An 18,575-nucleotide genomic window follows, 5' to 3' on the forward strand; every position below is an offset into this window, starting at 1 on the left:
GCTTCTGTAAAAAAGGGGGATCGTGAGAGGTGTGCTTGTTTTTGTACACCTTTCGAAGAAATATGCATCGTTCGAAGGATTTTAAAGATTATTATTTCATAAAGTTTCGTTGGACGAATGAAAAAATGTCGAGTACAGGTAAAAATAGTTGCTTGCACCGCTAATTCGAATCGTAGTAGGGCTGCAAAACGCGATCTACGATGAAAATCGCGGGAAATCGTTAAAAGAAACAAAAAAATCGGCATCCTCGATTCGCTTGATATTCGTAATGTATAGGTATATGCGTCACCGAGTCTCTATTAAAAATAATGTAAGCGAGCGTATACGCATACACGTGAGTCATACCGCATTAGGATCCATGTGCTACGAGAGCCGGGTAGGAAAACGATCTATAGTAAACGTATGGTGAGAAGTAAAAGATACCTATTGTAGAACATTGCGATATTCGTGCCATTGACGCGGGACGCACATCAAAGAGAGTCGTGTACATGTAAAACGATTGATCTGTTTTATCTCGTTGACCAGTAAATCGTTTATTGCATTTTGTCGCACAATGTGTGTATACTCGTTGTACCTATTTGCAGTTTTTAAATTGCGCAATCGGCTACATGTACAGTTTGATGTTGATTTTATTGGCGCGAAAGAACCGATAGACCTAAAAGTACACATGTTTTAAAAAGAAATCCAACACACGCACTCTTTTGAATACTCATTGTATATCTTTTCGTGCAAACGAGTTTCGATTAAAGCCATAATTGATCGCACACAAGTTGATGCCTCGCGAAAGAGAAAAAACCCGATTTGACTGAGAGTCAACCAATTTTGTCATACGGGATATAAATATAGTGTGCGAAGAAGAGATAAATTGTACTTATGTGTAATAACATAGGTACGCCCACGTACGCGTTACAACACACATGTAGGTATACTGGCGCGAGGGTCCCTCTCTGAGCTTAATCATCGTCTCTTTAAATTAACGTCAACGACACAAGTAACCACAGCTGGCGTAAGTGTATTTTTTTTCTTCACATTTCTGTAGATCACTCGTACATATACACGTTTGATATGTTGGTTGAAAATACATATATATTTATCATTGATGTACCTGTTCAAAAGACCCTAAACCGATTTGGGCGTGTATACTTTATTGCGGTCCACTGCACGTTCACTTCATCGACAAGTCCGTACTTAAAAAAAACATATTCATATGTAACGGTTCAAAAAATCTACCGATATAAGTAAAATGTAGAACTAAATCGTAGCATAATCACACACTCACGGGAAAAAACGCGATTTTTCACTGATAATTTGGGGATAAAAAACTTTATCCTGCACTTCATAGGAGCGTAATAATCGATACCACCTGCAGCTCAACTCCATTCACTTTTATCCGATCCTCTATGTATGCATTCGTATAAAACCGATTTACCTTTTATTCCTCGATGTATGCACTATGTATTGGTATATGGTTTCTCGATTTTTCAACGCCATGGAACGATGAAAAAAAAGCACCATACAAAAAAAAAAAAAAAAAAAAAGAGCAGAGCAGCGTCACGCCGATCTGCGAAGGAGTAGGTTATTAAAAAACGTAGCGTCGTCGGGTTATAGCCATCGGTCACCGCCTCTCTACACACACACACACACACGTACGAAACACTATACACTGTAGGCATATATATATGCGCGCACCTACCACGAGAGACACTATCGCGAAGCGTCTACGCCCTATAACACATTACGCCGTCCTAGAGTATTAGGTTGTAAGTACAGCGCGTAACCGATATACAGAGGAAATCGCCGAAAAATCGGTCCACGCGTGTATCCGATTTCCGCGTGTATCAACTACCCCAAAGTAAAACATACAACTCACCGAGTAACTGCCCTTTATTGTTTCTAGTCACCTACAAATTCCCACCGATGTAACAACAATGAGTAATATGAAAAAAAAAAAAAAAAAAAAAGGAGATGAAGAGTAAAGGCGCGCGCGTGGTGGTGGCGGCAACGGCGACGCGGTCAACGCCCAAAAATACCTGACGGCTCGGCTAACTTTACAACACAATATACCTGACGGCGGCGGCTTCAGCTTACAGCCTCCTCCTCCTCCTGCGCCTGCGTTGGCGTCCTCCTGCTGTTACCTGCGGCTCTCCCCTTTATGTATGTATGTATGCAGGGGACGTAAAAAACACTGCAGCGGTATGTATTTTATAAAAAAAAAAACACAGCGCCCTTGGGGTGGTGATGGCGAACAGTCGAAAAAGTACACGGTGTGCTTTTTGTCGTGAACGGTGCACCAGCGCCTCGATCAGGACGGCAGGTGGCCGAGAGCCGTTTCACGAGTACAGCATTCCGTGAATTATGTATCGCGCACTCGCGCGCACATGTATATTAATGATTGTTTTCCCCGAGCGATACCTGAGCGATGTGTACTTGGTAATTGGTGAGAAAAAGTTTGGAAAAAAAAAAAAAAGGGTTGCCGATCGGGAACGCGGGGAAAGATCGGTCCGGCGAGGAGGAGTCCTCCGCGAGCTGTTGTTCGTGCAGGGCTCGAGGCTCGACTCCAAAGTCACAGAACGGTTCGGTACAACGTATATATCTAACCGTTGAATACAACCGCGTACATATACAGTCCGTGCTATCGCATGTATTAACATACGGCGGGTGGAACAAGGGGGAGCTGGTTCCGTAGAAAACCAGCCAAGTTTTTACGGCTTTTCTTTAAAAATATACATCAAAAGATGGTCCCCTCTGTTGAAGATTTTTTGTAGCAGATCGAGACCGATTGGCAGTCCCGAGGACAAAAGAGAACTTATATATGTGATAAGGTCGGAGGAGATATTTTTTTTTTTTTTTTTTTTTTTTTTTACCAGAGACCTGATTAATTTGAAAAATAGTCCCACAGTGGGAACAAGATCTGCAGTGGGAAGTGTTGTCTGATACTCGTAATTCTGTACGCGTTACTTTTCATTTGGATCCATCCACTGCTGCAGCTTGGAGAAAACAGTTCAAACGATCAAGTTGATAAGTTGTTTTGTGAAATTTTTATTTATTGATAAAACATACGAAAAAAAAAAAAAACAAAGTTCTGCATTCAGCGTCAAGTTTTCAGAACGTAAAATTAACAATCATTTCTTCTTTCGTATACGTATATGATATACACGTTAGTTCCGATCGAAGGCGTTCAACCAAACAACAAAACCAATAAATTAATATCTACAAAGTGGATGACTTTTTTTTTTTTTTTTTTTCTCTCTTGTGGAATTATTCGTGTACACGTGATGCGACATAAAAATTTATAAGAGGCGGTGTTTCTATATGTATGCCGTATATACTTGAATCAACCGCAGTGGCAATATGTGCATGTGCGTGCCTTTTCCCTTCCATAACTATAGGTGCTATATACATATGTATGTATATATTGTTATATATATATATACTTCTATAATATATGTTCTATAAACCCATATGTATGTACTGCCCATGATGACGTCAACGACGACGATACGCGACAGCAGAGATATATATACCATACTACGAGCACGGTTTCTTTCTGTTTTTGAGGAAGTTTTTAATTTGTTTATTAATTCGTTCCATCCCCCTCTTTTTTTTTTTTTTTGTTGATCCTCCATTTTGAATTTTCACTCTCAATCGTTGAGATCCCTTTTTTTTAACGGATGTTTCATCACCGATACAATATACCACAGTTGTCGAACCGCTTTAATGAAAATACGATTGTAGGTACCTACTGTAGAAGTGAATGGGGCAGGCACGCGTTAGAATCGTACACAATTTTTCGAAAAGTTCGTACAATGGCACGGGGAAAAAAACGGACTTGCAGATATATTTTTGCAGGTGATTTTGATTGACGAGATTTCTCTAAATCTGTCAGTATTTGTGAAAATAAACTGATTTGATGAAAAGTCCAAGCAGATATTTTTCAGGTATTTGTTAACTGCCATCCGAGCATTTTTTCAGCAGCGATCTGGCGCTTGGAACAACACGTAGAAACAATCGTCTGCCATTTGATTTTGTTTACAAAGGAACAAAAAGTTCATTAAAATTTAAAAAATATTTCTATTTATTCGTACAAAATGTCTACCAGGACTAAATGTCTCATGAATAATATAAGCAGTCAATTTACACCTCCGTATATTACAAAGATAAGTATATCAAATTGCCGCTCATCACCTTCTATCTTCTATCTCCGATTTGAATTAGAAAAAAATTGGCGGCTTTTTTAAAGCAGTTTATACCAACTTAAAAGCGCTTAAAATGTACAACTACCCAGTGCTGACAACAGAAGGAAAAGAGAAGCGCGCGCACATTGAAGCCGCCGGCAAATTACATATTTACATCTGCAACTGCAACTTCTGTATATAATAACAGCAAAAACAAAGTTTTTGTGTATAATACAGTGCGTACATTGTAGCTGTCAGTGTTGAATAACTGCACGTTTTTACTTAATTGTAACGTTCAATCGTAAATAACGTTGGTAAGTACTCGTTTTCTATTTAATTTATTAAGAAAATTATTGTCAAAGTATGGCAAGATTTTTAGGTTAGACAAAAGTCAACGACTTGCATTTGAAACACGCATCGGATTACTTTTTTGTCTTTGTTTACATTATTCTCAACACCATATACTTTCATTTATTTTCAGAACCAAGGCAAGCATGCAGACGTCCTCAAGAGTAATGAAAGAATTGAAACGTTTAGTGGAGCATCCTCCCGAGGGGATAATATATCATTTAACGGAAGAACGAACCAATATACTCACAATTCATATGATCGGCCCGCACAACACGCCATATGAAGGGGCTCTTTTTGAATTGGAAGTGGAGATCCCTAGAAAGTATCCGTTCTTGCCTCCAAGGATACACTTTGTTACCCCAATCTACCATCCTAATATCGATGGTCAAGGCCGTATTTGCCTTGATTTGCTGAAAATGCCTCCAAACGGTGGTTGGAGACCTACGATCACTTTGGAAAGCTTGTTAGTTGCAGTGCTGTCCTTGTTGGGTAATCCCAATCCAGATGACCCACTGATGGTCGACATAGCCGACGAGTTTCGGTTCAACAAAGCTACTTTTGAAATGAAAGCAAAAAAACTAGCACGACAGCATGCAAAGCAAAACGATTGTTAATTATGCTCATAAACATTACGTTTCTAAATTACGAAAAGAAATGTGCCAAGTTTGATTTGTAAGCTGTAAAGTGTAGAAAAATTGGATGAGGTAATTTATTTTTATGATGTTTATTTGGATAAGCCTGTTTTTTTTTTTTTAGAATTTTTTGTTTAAGTTAGCTGTGGTTACATATTTGTATCTTTTTTTGCACTGTAAAATAAAAGAATTATTTTTTGGTAGAATAATGATCAAAGTTATTGCATTAAAAATTTTTTATTTCTCAGAAATGAATTTCATTAAGTTTCGTTCAAAGTAAGTAACAAAGAATAACGTTAGCAGCCTATTCAATGTGAAAGCAGAATACATCGATTTCTTTTTTTTTGTTTTTTTGTTTTTTTTTTAAGTTATAGCTGATATGCTCAACCAGTCTTAATTTTAAAATGATTTCAATTTATCACATTTTTTTCATAATACATTGACTTAAGAAGAAATTTCATATATTGGTGTCTATAAACTTTTCTCAAAATATTTTTTAATTCTAATACAATACAAACGAAGCCTCGATGAAGTATCATTTTTCGTTGACGTAAAAACATGGTACACTTGTTAAGTATGAATTGTCAATTTTCAAATGGTCTTTTTTTCTCGTGTACCTTTACATATAATTGTTAATTCTCATATAAACAAGTAGTGCGCAACATAAACGACACTTTAAACAATAACATTTGCGATTTTTTAATTTTTCTCGTATCATTTATCTAAAAATATTACAAATAATCGACATTACGCATATGTGCAACAGAAATACAACGAAATTTATTTTTTCATAACAAGCTTGCTGACAACGAGAAAAAAAAATTTCTTTGCTTTTCGCAATAAACAGATTTTGAGGCACACAGCAAAAGGCAGTGGACAGTTTTATAATTTTTTTTTATTTACTTACTCCAAAGTCTTTTAGCTTCTTCAAAAAAAAAAAAAAAACTTTTTTTTCATCTTAATATACAATAGAGATTAATTTTCATTATTTTTATCACAATAATTTGTACGTGTCCCGTTCGAAAAATGGAAAGTCATTACTTTTTTTATACTATTTTGTAAAATATCTTTATATCTCTGAATCCTCCAGTATCTCGTATATGTCATCTATATATCAATGATTTTTGAGTAAACAGGACTGCTATGCCAAGTAATGACAGTACTTTTAAAAAGCACTGAACTACGAACGTAGCGTATTACTCGAGTATTTAATAAACTACGATTTCACGTCCGTAATGACCAATGTAGTATGTTGCAGTCCTTGATTATGGGTATATATTACTATTATTGATATGGCATTATTTATTCAGAATGAGCACGTAACTTTTGCACAACACATAATCTCTTGCTACTGTAATCAAGATTTTCATTATTATACTCAAGCATGACTTGAAAAATTATTTAAATCCAATTACAACTAAACTATGTACAAAACTTAATTAAACTTAAAAAATTAAAATTAACGTAGTAGTATAAAATTACCATGTAATAAAAAGCAACCGTAATGTCTCGAATAATCGAACTCTGTTTCTATATATATATACAATTAATCATAATGAATACTGATATTGAGCACATTATTATACGATAGCTTAGAAACATCATCCAAACTTTTCCTTGTAGTCTGGAAACTTGGAAGTTCAAAAAATTATCTAAAATCGGAATGTTCGACATCAGACTGTGTATAACACATACGAACTATATATTACGTACCAAAGCAAGCGATTGCTGCAATTTTAAATTTATCACAACGTACAGTAGAGGCCTACATCTTTTTACGCGCTAAAATTGCTCAGTACATATCGAATCATTTTTTATTATTTTTTATTTATTTATTTATTTTTTTTCATCGAAGTAGACTTTATTTTTAAAAAATATCTACAAAGCAATAACGCACCGAGTGTTTGTCCAAAAGTTGGCTTCTTACACCCCCATAAAATCTGGTATAGGTATACGTACTTGTCGCACACATTGCGTGCTGTAAAAGTCTTTTGAATGATTTATCGCTACTCGGACAACCTTTTCCCTCGTCGGGAAGACACAAATAAATGCTTTCGTTTTTCCTGCAGCACAAGTTTCCGCCCACATTATATGTACACGTGCTCAAAGCTTTTGAGAGGCAGATGTAAAAGTAATAATAACAATAATAATAATAGTAACAAATCACGCGTATACAGAGTGGGTGACGCTTCCACAGAAGCATTATTTTTTTTACGTAAACATACGTGTATGTATATATATATTCCGTAAAAATATGTACTAATTGTATCGTATCAAGTAATCCCATAATTTGGCTATCTAAGACCCCGCGTATCACCCCAAGACGCTCCACCAATGATGGGGGGGGGGGGGTGAAGAAAAGAAAAAGGGCCATAAATCTACCGCATGACCATGTACATATTCTCGAGCTGGACCTGCTGCTGGAGTTCACGGGCGGCGATGTCCCTGGGCCGAGGCGACATCTGCACGTACTCGGACTGGTCGATTTGGCCGATCATTCTATCCTCGGACTCGGACGGCGGGTTCTTCAAGTCCTCGGGCGTCGGGGTCGAATCGTCCTGTATGCTCGGCGTGGCCGAGCGCGTGTCACCTTCGGAATCGAGACCGTCGTCCCCGCTAACGCTGTTCGGTAAGAAAGACATGCATATTGTAGATCATCAATTGCTCGATCGTATGAAAAACAAATTTTAATTTCAGGAGACGAACCTCCCGTTCCTCGTGGACCCGGAGCCGCAGCGTTGCCTCGGCGGAAGGGGTGGTGGCTCCAGCTTCTCGCTCGAGTGGAGGATGATGTCGCCGAGGTCCTCGTAGAGCTCCGACGGCACACGGTGCATCGTCCTCGTGGACACAAAGTCGTCGAGGATCTCCTCGTAGATGCCCGAGGCGACCGATATGTTGGAAACCCGCCTGAGCGATGGCTCCTCCAACTCCTCGAGGCTCGAGCACACCGTCTGCTCCAGCCTCGTCGTCGATTTTGGGTTCGAGTGGTAGACGTTGTCCACCGCGCGTTTGTTGTACGTCGCATCCATTTTGTCGAGGATACCTACGAGGGATGTACCAAGAGCGCAATGATTAGGGAAGCTGATCACGAGCTGAACCGAGAGCTCCACCCGTCGATACTCACGGTCTTTCTCGACGTCGTTGATGAGCTTTGTCTCGCTGCCTGCTCTCGAGGAGGACAGCAGACCCAGGCCCACGTTGATCACGTTTATCGTGATTTTGTGCTTGATCGTTTGGAAGGTGTGCTGCCTCCTGAGCGTGTTGCCCTGGCCTTTTCTCTCCTTGCACGAGTGCTCCCGTTGATGTTGTTGCTGCTGCTGCTGTTGTTGCTGATGTTGTTGTTGGGCGACGAGCCTCAGGTCGCCCTCGCTGAGACTGAGGGGTCGCTGGGTCAGGTGGGCCCGGTGCTGTCGTGGACCCCTGCCCTGCCTGATGAGGTCCAAAAGGAGGAGGGGCGCGTCCAGGCAGAATATGTGCAGCTCGCCGAGGCCACAGCGGAACCCCTTGGTCGTGTGGACGACGCAGATGCGCTTGACGTCCTCCTCGCGGCCCGAGCAGGCCAAGTGGACCGAGTCCGTGTCCTTCCAATCGAACGTCTCGACTATCTCCCCCGTGTGCACGTCCTTGACGTACACCCCGGATCGGCTAGCCACCATGTCGCCGTACAATCCTACGGAGGATAATAATAAATGAATCATTGGCCACATGGAGGTGCTTATCTTGTTTTTTTTTTTTTTTTTTTTTTTTTTTTTTTTCCAACGGCAAACAAAGCAGAGCTAGGGACGGTAATTATAGATGGAATCCCTGATTTTGTGCTTTATTATTACTCTTGTTAGTCGATAATTGCTACATATAACGAGTCGACTTCACGCCCGCAAAGGTATCTGCAGTCCTAATTATCGAGTTGTTTGTTGTTTTCGACGAATTTTTTGGAAATCACCGTTATCTTTTCCACGTACCTTAATTTCAACGCTATTTTCGGCTGGATGAGAAAAACAAAATTCCTCCCGTACAAATACGGGCGTCGTGCCTTTTTCCAGAACTGGTAGCCGGAGGGGGAGAAAAAAAAAACGCCCTTCCATGCAAACGACACCGAGCGATAAAAAAACCACGTTATCGTTAAAAAAAAAAAAAAAATCACGTAAGCATTTCTGACAATGACGTATTATTTTCAGGGACTCGTGACGCAGAAAGAAACAAAATCCACAGCACTTACCGGTCAATCCAGCCGATCTCGAGTGGGCATTGTCGACCATGGAGACGTTGAAGGTGCCCTCCATGAACCTGTGTCTGCGGGGCCTGAGTAGCTGTCTTATGTTGGCCATCCACCTCTGGGTCTCGCTCTCCGAGCTCGCGGCCAGATATATGAGGGGCTTGCGCTCCTTGGCCGGGAATATGCCAAAAGCGTAGGGCTTGGAGCGCGACTCGGTCCGGCAGACTATCGCGTCCGCGGGTATCCTGATGCTGCCGCTGCTGCTCGCGTTGCTGTCTGTGCTCAACCTACTGCCCACCCCGTGGTTAAGCAGGATCTCGAGGCCAAAGTTCGCGCCGAGCTTGCGAATTTGGCACCAGTGGCGCCGCCAGACCTTCCAGGGCGCGAGCGAACGCTTCTTGGTGCGCATACCCAGGGGTATCTTCGCATCCGTGAAGCCGCAGATCTCCGTTGTGTCGTCACCCGCCATTGTGCAGCGAACTTCTGAAACACCGAGCAGTACTTTGTACAATCGAGGTTTACAGAGCTTTCCTTTGTTTTTGTCCTCTCTTGTTTTTCAACATTCCGAGGTGATTCGGGACATTAGTACGTGCTATCATCGTCGGCTCATCGCTCAGTATATTGGGGAACGATCGACTAATGTGTCTGATGTGTTGTTTTTTACAAACATGTATCACCTCGGCATTACACGCGGTAATCGACAGAAAAGTTAAATTGAATAAACAACATTTTTTTTTTTTCTATACAGGATAATATTATACTTGGAAGTGACCTCTTATTGTGTACCACAGCTCGATAAATAAAAAAACCAATGTTACAGGTGCACATACCTATATTGCGGTGATCGTACACGCAATGGCCCCAATTACCCAACTTACTGTACCGCACTGTTATAATTTTTTTTTTTTTTTTTTTTTTCGAGAGTCACGGGTATATATAAATATATATGAAAAATATACGTATAATCGAGTGCGTATGTATAATATGATGTAATACACGGACGGGATTAAGGTGATGGAAGAATTGGGGGAGAAATCGTGGAATATTATTATTTTTCGAGTTGACGATATTTACGTGACACGAATTTTGGATGGCTCGTTTGCATTTGTTCCGTTACCATTTTAATAATACATAATATTGTCAGCATCAAATTTAAGATGGTGGTGCAATGCAATTTATTACATTGAGCACTTTGAATACAGATAATCGTGCGTAATTTTTATAAAACGTAGTAAATTCAATTTTGTTTTCCGCAAAAATTCGTAAACCTTAATATTTGTGTATACAACCTGTGACTTTTTCACTCGTTTATTTAAAATAAAGTTAATATTGTTTTCGGGAGTCAAAATACACGTGTCTACACCCAACTTTGTTGAGACATCAAAGAAAAATATAATGTAAATAAAATGAAAAAATAAAAAAAAGCATGGGGGTAGGAAAAACGAAAAAAAAAAAAAAAAAAAAAAAAAAAAAAAAGAGTCGTAAATTCCTAAGGGAGGAGGGAACATGTACACGCGGGCGTGTGTACCCTGTGTACTCGCATACGTATAAAAAACGGTAAGAAAATAAGAAAATAAATCAGAAAACTTGGTCGCGTGCGTCAACTCCCGGAGAGACGAAATAAAAATGAAGAAACGAGAGAAATAATAATAATAATGAATAAATAAAAAAAAGAAAGAAAAGCTACAAGCACGCAAACGTTTTTCCAATCTTCGTGGCTTCGTGCACGGTTTCATTCACACGAGCACTTGGTGCTTGCGTCACAAGAGACACATAAAACAACATATACGTATGTAGCATAAAAATGTATGCAGTTAACGGCGAAAAAGTCGCGCGCGTGCATGGTGACGACAACGAGTGTGTGTCGGCTCAGCGAAATTTAAAAATACACAATGCACACTCAATGACCCCGCGAGCGAGCGCGCGTGCACATACATATATATATATATATATATATATATATATATATATATATATATATATATATATATATATATATATATATATGTATGCGTCCGTCTTACGGAATTCAAAGAATAAAAATATAACAAAAGACGAGAGATGGATGATGAGACACCCACTTACTCTCACGGGGAGAGAAGGGGCAGACGCGTGTGTGGTTCGATTATAACGGCCATCAGGGGATGCGGACACTTCAGAGGCGTAATACAATTTCGCTCTCTCTCCTTGTGAGTACGTGTATATATTTGTATATGTATATAGATTATTTGTAATAATCGAACGAGCTAGATTTGGCTCCAAAGAGCGACAAGTGCGCGTACACCTATACAATATTTGGTGGCGGGGGGGGGGGCTGATTAATAATAAAAAAAAAAAAAAAAAAAAAAGAATTGCGAGTCTCAATGTACTTGGATGTTTGTTTTATAAAGGAAGAAAACTTTTTTTTTCATTTTATGGTCGAAAGACAGGAGCTAGGACAGGATGTGCGCGTCCCCTGTGACGTGAGGCGTGTACGTACATGTATGTATAATCATTATGTGCCTATATATGTATACATGTTGCGTTAATATATTATTTACCTGCCGAATCGACAGCGACGGACGTGTTGAAGAGTCTCGAAACTGTATTGCCCATCTGTATAATCACCGCCTATTCACTTGTATAGATGTATATACGTAAATAGGTAAAATGCATTGAGCGAGAGTATAGTACGTATACAGTGAAAAATTTTTGTTATTTTCTAGCGGACTCTCTCTCTCTCTCTCTCTCGATAAGTATAAGGTACAGGTGCACGGTAACGACTAAAGTGCTGGAAATTTTAAAAGCCCGAACGTCTCGGTTAATGACTTTTCGCGCACGAGTGTATTATGTCGTGTGTGTAGGTGTGCACCTGCGTGGACGAACGAATCACAATCACAAATCACGAATGTACAATAATACTAAAACCATGAGTAAATGTGTTGTGTCACGTGCGCGTTATGTAAAATTAGAATATGGATATATATATGTATGCATATATACTCACGAGTTTGTTATTTTGTTGTTGTTGTTTTTTTTCTCTCTTTCACAAAACTGTTGATTACCTCAGTAACTTGTTTTTGACGAAAGCACATATACACATATATGTATACATATAAAATACACTCTTGCAGTTTATCTTATCGTTGTATATATATATTATATACCCGGCTCATTATGATATGAATGAGCAAATTAAAAATATATGTAGAGTAGGGAGCGAACCTGTCTGTTGTTTTTCCAAGTGAGGAATCTTGTTTTTTCCCCCTGATAACACTAACTTTCATGGGATTTTCTGGATTACGAAAAAAAAAAAAAAAAATTCCCAATGAAACCCATGATTGGTAGTTGAATTTTGCTGAAAATGCATCAAGTATGTACGATTCGATTGTGTGGGTCCAAATATTGTATGATATCCCATAATCGAAAAGAAAAAGAGGTAACGGAACAAGAGGTAACAGACATTCCAGCATCCACATGGGAAAATCTCATGGTGTATTTATAGATTGTTGGAACTTTCTTAAAGTGCGAATAGCTGAAAATTTGTCTAAAAATAAATCCAACTACGCAATGACATCGAATTAAAAAAAATAATAATAATCGGCCAAGACAAAACCGAAAATGGTACATTGGCACTTTATGTATAAGTATAGATGGAAGAAAATTCTTTTGCTCTTACCTTTCTTTCGCACAGATCCGCGCTGATGGTTGGTGGCCCGTCACTGCCGTGTATATGTATATATGTACGTGCTTGGGGGAGAAGAAGAACGCGCGAGAGAAGGAGGCCGTCGTTCGCGTGCTCCCTGCTGCAAAATTCCTCTTTTTTTTTTCCACCAACAATACGACGACGAGGACACTCTTACGATTTACAGGGTCCAAGGATACATGTACACCACACCCTATGTATCGTGTATTCAAATATAATCCACACACCGCTAAGTATAAAAAAACAGAGTCCTCATTCTCGTTACCCTCTGTTTTGACAAGTGAAAAAAAAGTACGTGTAATTGATTTTTTTTTTTTTTTTAATGTTCACAGATGTTTTTATTCACGAATCTCACTCAAAGTATGTCTCAAAGGACGACAGAAGAGTGTTGTAAGTATAATATCGGCGCACACGTTCAGGATGCACGCGCAGTGCCGAAGTAGCGTTGGCGCTCGGTCGCTGCTCTCAAGGCACACTGACTACCAGGCCAGCGTTGTACGCGATACGTACACCATCAGCCGTATTATTGTAACGACCGACGAAGACCAACAACCAACCACCCGGCTGGGCCTCTCTGCCCCTCTTCTTCCTGATGGCGAGAGAGGCGCGCTCCCGACAACAAACCTATTTCTCTCCCCTTGGGAGAGCGCGCACACCGAGAGAGATAGAGCACGAGGCGCTATACAGGCCTCGAATTTGGAATGGTATCACGTGTGTATACGTATATAATGTGGGTGTATACGAAGAAATCCTCGAAAAAATCGGCAAAAGGCAAAAAATCGGTAATTAACTACTGCGATAAATCGGTATGTCATACTTTTGCCGCTGACAATGTTATTGATCCACCTACGATGGAATTTCACTGATCCATCGAATACCAACGAATTTACGGATGTATCCTTAAAATCCATCAAAACTTACCGATTTTTTGAAAACTACGCACATTGTCCCGTCAGCCGGTCAGCTTCCGATTTTTGTGTCACTAGAGTTGACGATATTTGTTTTTTTTCACTCTTCGATATCCACAGTAACGTTGCTCATATACGCATAAAGTAAGTAAGAACCACGGTACAGCCAAGAACTCATAATGAATAAGGGATGATGCTTTTGTTTGTGAGCTCTTGCAACGAGATATTTCATTTAATTTAACAGGTAAAGCAAAGATAGCGATTTTTTTACGAACTCGCTCGTTCAACCATGTACATATTCACGAGAGCGAGAGAACACGGAGAAGAGAAGGAGAAGCATGAAACGAAAGGGAAAGAGAGAAGAGTGTCGAGGAACCCCCACCTGCTGGATCGATCGGCACAACATATGTATAAATATACACATCAGCACACCCAGAGGGATCCCAACAGCCAAAAGCCCCCAATGCCCATACACACAACACACCATGTAGGCCCCACCCTGTGCAGATTATACACACAATTTTTACTGTGTGTGCACACACGATCGTATCTCCCTGTAGTAGAGGTGTGTATATAGTACTCGCGTCATCCCTATTCCCCGCCCAACCCAACGTCGTCTTCTTACATACCTCGCTTCTCTCTCTGTACTTTCTTTTTTTTACTGTTTTTTATTTCCGCAGATGCCGTTCCCTCCCTCTCTTTTTCTCCTGGCTCGGATATTAGGCTGGGAATGCGTTTAGCGAGCCAATGCGACGCGATATTGTATATACGTGTAAAAGTATGTACGTGTGTACGCGCAAGCATTGTAGTTCCGTTTGGTAGCCGCGTGCTTCGGATGTAACACAACCTACTTGCGGCGCGCCGCCTTAAAAGCTCGCCGACCTTTTGAAAACGCGGGTCTCTCTCTCTCTCTAGACGAGATCGAGAGCGGGCGAGCCCTTTTTCCCATCACTTTGGACCCACTAGCTATACATATACGTGCATGTACCTACTCATGGGTGTGCTTTTTTTTTTTTTCTTTTTTGACACTGTTCTTCATACACATACAAATACACCGCGGGCTGGGTTTCCTCCTCCATAATCTGATGCGGTAAACGGCTTTTTGCGATCCTATCTCGGATTAAGGATGCTCACCTCGCTGATCTGTTGTTTGGTTTTGGGGCTTGAAGCGCAAAGCTTTAAAAGCTCGCGAGATTCAGCCGCGGACGGGGGGGGGAGGGAATGTATACGAATTATTGTTTTTTAGGCGCCTTTGGCTACTCTGTGAACCATACAATTGTGATCAATTAGCGGGAGCGCGTGTATATACTTTCAGTACCGAGTGTGTCAATTATGTGTATGTGGATGCGACGATGTGTCACTGTAAGGGCTACAAGATCATTCAACGCACGAGGAAGATACTTGCCGTGTATTATTTATATGCTTACTGTTTTTTTTTCTTTTTTTACTGTACTCACTTGTACAAGTACCGGGGAATATAAAATTATTATTATTGTATAATATACGTGTACGCCCTCTCGTGCATGCGTCACGCGCAAATGTTGTGATGGGTATGCATACACACGTATACATTCTACACGGGTGACGTCATACTTATATGCGCGCTGTTGCATGGAATTTATTTCCGAGGCACGCGGCTTTTTATTACTATATACCTACGTTATACGTACACTGCTTGAGTCGTGACTGTGGCCAATTTTGTTTTTTTTTTTGCAGGGACTCGCAAACGAGGATTTTTCCTTCTCATAAGCGTGGGGTGAACATACGTAGGTACAGCTCGGAGAAGCTGAAAATGAAAAAAAAAAAACAAAAAAAAAACTTGCAAGTACGGATAAGAGACGAAAGGGGAGGATGGGGGGGGGACGTTTTTTCACACCCTCGGCGAGAAAGCCTCGCAAGAATGATTTTTATTCCCAACCGTAATGACTCCGAGTCTCCAAAAGCCCTACTCCTCACCGTTGCACTCGTCGAGTGAACGATCTGTAAAATTAACGACACCGGCCGTCAGCCCCGCAAAATCCCCCAACTCTAATTGCTGAAACACGCGTACACATGTATAGGGTGTGCCTACTACGTCCATTCGTTAAAACCACCACAGTCAATTAGACGAAGCAGATTTTAATTACCAGTACACCCCCTTTTTTACATATGTATATATATGCACGCACCCAAATAGGTACACCCCGTGTGATCGCCTTTGATCTCCCGTGACTCTCGCGATAAAGATTTATCCGTGTAATATTCGCGCGCGAGTATATATTTATATGTGTACACCATTTGGGTGCGTGCAAAGTAAACTTGAAAAGCTCGCGCTCAAAGAGATAGATCGTGGTGGTAGTATGTAACGCACACATTGTTCGCGGCGGTAATGCACACGCGCCCTACATCAAGCAGGGGAGGAGTCATCGTTATAGGATGAAAAAAAAAAGGGAGAGAAATGAGAATTAAGTATATACGGCAAAGCAAAAGCTGGACGGGAGGAAGGGCGCAATTTCGAGGGAGCAGGTGCGCGCAGCTGACGCGCGCCACTGTGCATGGATTTCGTGCGACGTACGTTCATGTGGGTATATACGCATGGCGAGAGCGGGTGAGGGGACGCGTGCGTGAACCTTTTTTTTTTTTCCTTTAACGTGAACGTCGCGTGGATGACGGTTTGGTGCGCTACTTATTACTTCTGTTTCAGCCTCGGCGAGGCCTGAATGCCAAGGACGCGACGGCGATGTTGGGTCGTACTGTAATGTAATTTTTTTTTTTTTTTTTTTGAAGCAAAACCGCGTGAAATAAAGCAAGTGGAGAACGAGGGTAAACGTACATAATTATGTATCAGTTCATATTGTATACTCGAAAAGAGTACGTGCCATCGACTCGAGAGCACCTCCAGAGAATGTCGCTGGATAAAAATATTATTATTATCGAGGTACCTACTGTTGTACACGCGTGAGTGTTTTCATTTTTTTTTTAACTTATGACGCGCGTACGTAAGTACGTAGCTTGAGGTTTACGTCGTATGTTAAATATGCGAGGGAGAGCGCTCGCTCGTTATACTTGATACATCCTTTCGACGATTGGTCACGATTCTAGAATTTTAAGTTTTTTTATCTTTTATTTCATTTCGTTTCTACTTTCCACCGACTAATGACTTGATACGCGGATAACGTGGAAATGAAGAAATTAATTATTATAATATACGTGAATTATAATTTTTTTTTTTTTTTTTTTTTTTTTTATGTCGGAGACGTTGATCAGATATTTACGTTTATCGGTGTGGTGATTAAAAAAACTATGTTAAAGGTTCTTCTGAACTGTACTGAAAATTGATTTGCAGTACCGTTAGACCTTGATAAAAACAAAACAAAAACTGTAATATCGTGAGCAATAGGTACCACTCATAGCGCATAAGGCATTTTTTCTTTGGGTACGTGTAAGCGCCACGACCCCAAAAGCACGCTTACATTCCATAAACGTTAGAAAAAAGTTGTTTTGACACAATTTTATGCATAAATGTTGAAATGTGCCGGCGATATTGTAAAAAATCACTTCTGGACCGGTTAGTAAGAAAAATCATCAAATATTTTAAACTTTTTCAAAAAAACGTTTTTTAACCGTTAGTACAACTTCATTTTACTAAGTTGTCAGAACAACAACGTTTTTATTTAAAATTTTCCAAGCTAAAAACATTAATTTTTTTGGAAAAAAATGGACAAAGTTCATCATTGGGTGATTTAAAAATATTAATCCGTGATTTTTAGGTCTAAAGATTACAGCACATACGAATCGTTCGTTAGTGAGTAATTGACAATTATCGTAAGAGTTGTTTCATCCCTCGTTTACTCTTCCACGAATGGTTGAGTTAAAAAAAGATTAATGAATTCGTGTTAAAAAGCATTTGTTGGTACAGTGAAAAAAATATGAAGAAAAAATAATAAATAAAGAAATTACTACTAAATTTAAAAAAAAATGAGAAAATTGTTCCATTTTACTTCATACCTAGATTACACGGTAGTACTATTGGTGATAGATTAAAATAAAAAAAAAAAATAAAGTAACGACGGCGATAAGGATTGCCAAGAGTTTGAAGCAAAAAAACATATTAAATAGGCATTAACGAAAAATTTTTGAACCGTTGTCGCAATATTCCAAAATAAAGAAAAAATAAAATAATTCAAACGATACTGCCGTTCCTCGAAAAATGTTGAAAAACAATGAATTTCTTTTATAGAAATTTTTAAAAGACACTTTCTGCGTCGTTGAACGTTCTTGGTTCGAAAATGTCGAAAATGCGAAACTTTAGAACATCATTTAGATAACTCAAACATGTTTCGTCGCACTTATTGTCAAAGTAGGTACGTATACGATTGTAATTATATTCCAGTGTCCAAAAATATTTAAAAGCCAATAAAACCGTTGTGCGCAGCGTTCAATAAACTATAACCGCTCGTGCAGTGCAAAAAACGAGGGAAAAAAAAAAAAACATCCCATCAACCAAAAAGGAAACGAGGAGGCTCCGCAGGACAACCAAAGTGCGTCATTGTGACGCCTCTTTCGCTCTCTCTATGCATATAATATACATATACTTGCTTATATTCTTCACTAGGCACAGAGTTCACGACA

At 39.8% G+C, this 18,575-nt stretch overlaps 2 protein-coding genes across 5 annotated transcripts; one reads left to right on the top strand and one right to left on the bottom strand.

Moving 5' to 3' along the window:
• Positions 1 to 4,365: 4,365 nt before the first annotated feature.
• Positions 4,366 to 5,300, top strand: LOC106645846 (ubiquitin-conjugating enzyme E2 T). The gene is made up of 2 exons (XM_014361802.3): positions 4,366 to 4,489; positions 4,657 to 5,300. Exon 2 carries the CDS (start codon positions 4,670 to 4,672, stop codon positions 5,138 to 5,140), a length of 471 nt encoding a protein of 156 aa, XP_014217288.2. The 5' UTR covers positions 4,366 to 4,489; positions 4,657 to 4,669; the 3' UTR covers positions 5,141 to 5,300.
• Positions 5,301 to 5,376: 76 nt separating this feature from the next.
• On the bottom strand, positions 5,377 to 13,518 carry LOC106645838 (uncharacterized). 4 transcript variants are annotated; one of them, XM_014361789.3, is made up of 5 exons: positions 13,030 to 13,518; positions 9,375 to 9,851; positions 8,283 to 8,828; positions 7,865 to 8,201; positions 5,377 to 7,780 (listed from the first exon to the last, which is right to left on the bottom strand). In XM_014361789.3, exons 2-5 carry the CDS (start codon positions 9,838 to 9,840, stop codon positions 7,537 to 7,539), a joined length of 1,593 nt encoding a protein of 530 aa, XP_014217275.2. In that variant the 5' UTR covers positions 9,841 to 9,851; positions 13,030 to 13,518; the 3' UTR covers positions 5,377 to 7,536. The 4 variants fall into 4 exon arrangements, with proteins under 4 accessions (XP_014217275.2, XP_023246673.2, XP_014217274.2 ...); XM_023390905.2 differs by having other exon boundaries at positions 9,375 to 9,854; XM_014361788.3 differs by lacking the exon at positions 13,030 to 13,518 and adding an exon at positions 11,912 to 12,158 and having other exon boundaries at positions 9,375 to 9,854.
• Positions 13,519 to 18,575: the final 5,057 nt, after the last annotated feature.

Source organism: Copidosoma floridanum, unplaced genomic scaffold (assembly GCF_036245765.1).
Source record: "Copidosoma floridanum isolate Cflo_tuat_1 unplaced genomic scaffold, Cflo_Japanese_pri ptg000009l, whole genome shotgun sequence".
In the NCBI taxonomy this organism is placed as follows: Eukaryota; Metazoa; Arthropoda; class Insecta; order Hymenoptera; family Encyrtidae; genus Copidosoma; species Copidosoma floridanum.